This window comes from Frankliniella occidentalis, unplaced genomic scaffold (genome assembly GCF_000697945.3).
Source record: "Frankliniella occidentalis isolate FOCC.00 unplaced genomic scaffold, Focc_3.1 Scaffold342, whole genome shotgun sequence".
In the NCBI taxonomy this organism is placed as follows: domain Eukaryota; kingdom Metazoa; phylum Arthropoda; class Insecta; order Thysanoptera; family Thripidae; genus Frankliniella; species Frankliniella occidentalis.
The window spans coordinates 117,973-121,625 of record NW_026267465.1 but is presented as its reverse complement, the minus strand read 5'-3'; the positions used below and the strand labels follow the sequence as shown (position 1 = coordinate 121,625).

Below are 3,653 nucleotides of genomic sequence, written 5' to 3'. Positions count from 1 at the left end.
TGTCTTTCTGTCTCTCTCTCTCACTTTTCTAGCGTCGAGTGCCTTACGCATGAACTGTTTAGAAACTTCCTCCAACGAGCCGGTTAGTGTGTGCTTTTTAAAGTATTTCTTTCGTAGGATGATTTCAAAAAGAGTTTTGAAAATCTTAGAGGTACCAGAGGTTAATGACAATGTCTGATTTTGTGAGGAAAAAGGAAACCTTTGTGGAACTTCCACATTTAGGAAAAACTCCTCAGATTTTTAGGATCTTGGAAACAGATCTGATCACTAGTTTTTTTGCAAATATAGGATTTTCTCAAAGTTTCCAATTTTTCCTGAATAAAAATTAGAGGCTGATTTTAGCGTGACTTACTTACTAAGCATACACGACAACATCACACACACACACGACGAACCGTGTCAATGCTGCGCGCATTGTGTTTTCCATTACTAATGATTGTGCAGCCGAGTTAATCCTTGTGCAGCTCGGCGCTGGGCCGACACAAAGCGAACTGTCCGCGCCATGGAGAGTGGTGAGGTCGGCGCTGGCCGTACCGACACACGTGAGGCCTGAGGGAATGTAAAGCGCTCTTGCCTCCTTTCTGTCGTCAGCGGTGTTGCGTCACTGCGCATTTTTCACCCCCCCCCCCATTTCTCTAGCTCTCGCACTATTTCTTTATTTTTTTAACAAATAAACTCGTTCTAGAGGAATTTAATAAAATACGCGAAAACGAAAGGGATTCATATTTGAACGATTTTTAAAGCAGATAACACCATGATATGAAAAATCATTGTGCTATAACACAGGGTGGGTGATCCGCGCCGTGGTATTTTTTTGCTTATACTGTACCGGATTCACGCGTGCGGGCGGGCTTGCCTATCGTCGCTCGCCATGGCGCCTTATGACCCCGTGCGACTATGCAACCCGTCCGCACCCATGAATCCGGTACAGTATAAGCAGAAAAAACCAAGGCGCGGATCACCAACCCTGTATATGTATCACTTTCTTTTATTAAAATACATTTACATTTAACATATACATCACGCAGTCTCAGAACATTGATCCTCACTAGGTTTCTCTGAACCGAGGGTTCTGCAGCTGGCCTGAGCCGTACTGTTAAGTATAAGGGTTATGAAGAGATTATAGTTTTCTAAGATTATAGGATAACCGGAAAAGATATGTGCACGTAATAGCGACCATTAATATCATGAACCAGTTCTGATACAGGAACAATCCCTGGCAAACTGTTTTAGCTCCGAACGGTGCAGAGCTGAGCTCTCACGACCGCCGTGGACTGTTCTACCTTATTTTCGCTCTGGCAAGAGCAGAGCTGTAGTGAAGACCCACGCTTTCCCGCCCTTGTTGGTACTGCGCCCGTTGGGGGATTTGCACCGGTGGCGGGCTGACTGTGAGGTGTTCCCGGAAAGGAAAAAACGCCCCCTAAGTTGCATACACCCGGCACCTAAAGCATTCAATCCGCTTAACTTTACCAAACGCAAACCACCGACTCACTGAGATGGTTAAAAATGAAAAGTAAACGGCGTCAAAAAGATATCATTTACAAGTACATAGAAAAATGTACAAAAGATTCTAAACGACATGATGGTCGTGCAGTTAAGAGTAGATGCGGATTGCAGACCACTCGGCCTGGAGCACCCCGGTCCCGCCCTGCCATCGCCGCATAGAATCGCAGCGGTAATCCCAACGGTAAAGGGACTAAAGGGACCGCAGGCGGGGCGGGGCGGGGCGGGGCGGGACGACTCGTCCGCAACCCGAGCGGCTCCGCGCAGGGTTTAGTCCCAAACAAGAGCGGCTTCTCTGCAAAGCCCCAGAACTAACAATGACGCGTTGCTATTCAGTTTTTCAAAGTCACACATAGCCGAAGTTCTGCGGAGACGACAAGCCGTTCCTTCTTCTTCCTCCCTCCAAATTCACGGCTTATTGATAATATAGTTAAAGTCCCAGGTGCCCCGCTGCAGCCCTCTGTGCCGAACTCTACCCTAATCAAGCCCACAGCAAGCGCTCAGCATCGCCTCCGTACCGACATTCCAGGAAGGGAAGGCGTTCCAGGGGCGTTCCAAGTATAGGGGTCGGCCCGCACCAGGGCGGGTCCGGCCGGCCAGAGCAGCGGCGGCGCCCACCGCCCACCCGGCCTCAGAGAAGGGGCTGCATGGAGTAGGTCCGCGCGCCGCTGCACTTCCGGACCCGCCCCACCACAACCCCACTCCGCCACTCGCCCAGCTCGGCCGCCGCGGTGCCCCCTGTGTGGCGCAACTTTATGTAATTGTGTTATCACTCCTTGTCGCGCGCGCCGGCCGCCGACCAGGATCGCCTGACCAACGGCTGGTAACACAAACACACACACACACAAACTTACACGCACACACGAACTTACAAGCGCACACACATTTACACACAAACTTACCCGCACACACACACGCGCGCATACAAGTGTGGTGTGCACGCTCGGTAGAGAAATGTTGAACGCGTGTTCGCGTTGCTGCTGCAGGCCACACAAAAGTAGCGCAAGCTCTATTTGGACTTTGTTGTGGTGCGGCGTTTGTTATTTTGGTTATTTTTTTTATCACGCTCATTAACATATACGACAGTGACATGTAGGTGTATAATAATTGTGTAATGTCACGACAACCGCAACAAACAAACAAACGAGGCTAGTAGAGTGCATAATCGGTGTGCGGTCGCGGCGGCAAAGGCTTTCAGCGTCCGGGAGGGGAGAAGAGGGAGGGACGGGAGAGGAGGGGGGGCGGGAGGGAAAGGGTATTAATCGACATCCCTGACAAAACAAACATTTTACCACCATTCGACTCGGGTGCGAGGACACACACACACACATGCCTGAAAAACGCACCAAAGCGTACGCAAACACACACACGCACACCATGAAAAAGGGGGAGCGTGCCGCGGGCCCTGAGGGCAGCTTCCATATTCCGGTGTTGGCAGGGACGACACTCCAGCGAACCGCGCTGTGACGACAACGAAGTAAAATTAAGTCCCCCCGCTGCTGGCGAAATTGGGTTGGAGAGAGAGAGAGAGAGAGAGAGAGAGAGAGAGAGAGAGAGAGAGAGAGAGGAAGAAAGAAAGTGAGGGGGGTAGAGGGGAAGGTAATGTTTGCCACGTTATGTGTCCGGTTGTCGGGTTGCTTTCCGTCACAATTTACAGCCGCTCGTGCGGCGCGAACGAATCGGTAAATTCGTATTCAAAGTTTGCGTGGGAGCGCACGCCAGAGAAACATAAATGTGTGAAAATCGTCACAAGTCACACAATTTTTACCCCAGTATATGACTTCCCCTTTTTTTCTCTCCCCGCAGGCACGTGAGGCCTGGACCTGGACACCCACTCTCCCCTCGGAAGCGCCCACTGCTGCCGCAAACAGGCGAAACCACTTTCCATTTTCCACTGACGCTGCCCAAGTCTCTCTACTATCCCTCTCTAAATAATAAAACGATCCGGCAAAAAAAGGCGAGGTGCCCACGCCCAGACCGACAGCGCCCGTGCCCAGAGAGACAGACGGACCGCCGGACCCTTTTGCTGCCGACGATGCACTATAGTGTGTACTCTGCACTGCGGCTTTCCTTAGGAGATTTTTTTTTTTAAAGAAAGTCTTTGAGTGTTTTTTTTTCTTGCCCCTTATTTAGCCCCCCTATTCCCCTCT

The 3,653-nt window shown here is 50.6% G+C and overlaps 1 protein-coding gene across 1 annotated transcript in view; it reads right to left on the bottom strand.

Annotated features, from left to right (window-relative positions):
- LOC113216314 (uncharacterized) overlaps nt 1-3,653 on the bottom strand; it is a 79,577-nt gene that overhangs the window by 17,471 nt on the left and 58,453 nt on the right. Inside the window, exon 3 of the mRNA XM_052274153.1 lies at nt 1,050-1,093. Within this exon, the coding sequence (XP_052130113.1) occupies nt 1,050-1,093 (44 nt within the window). The remainder of the gene's footprint in view (nt 1-1,049; nt 1,094-3,653) is intronic.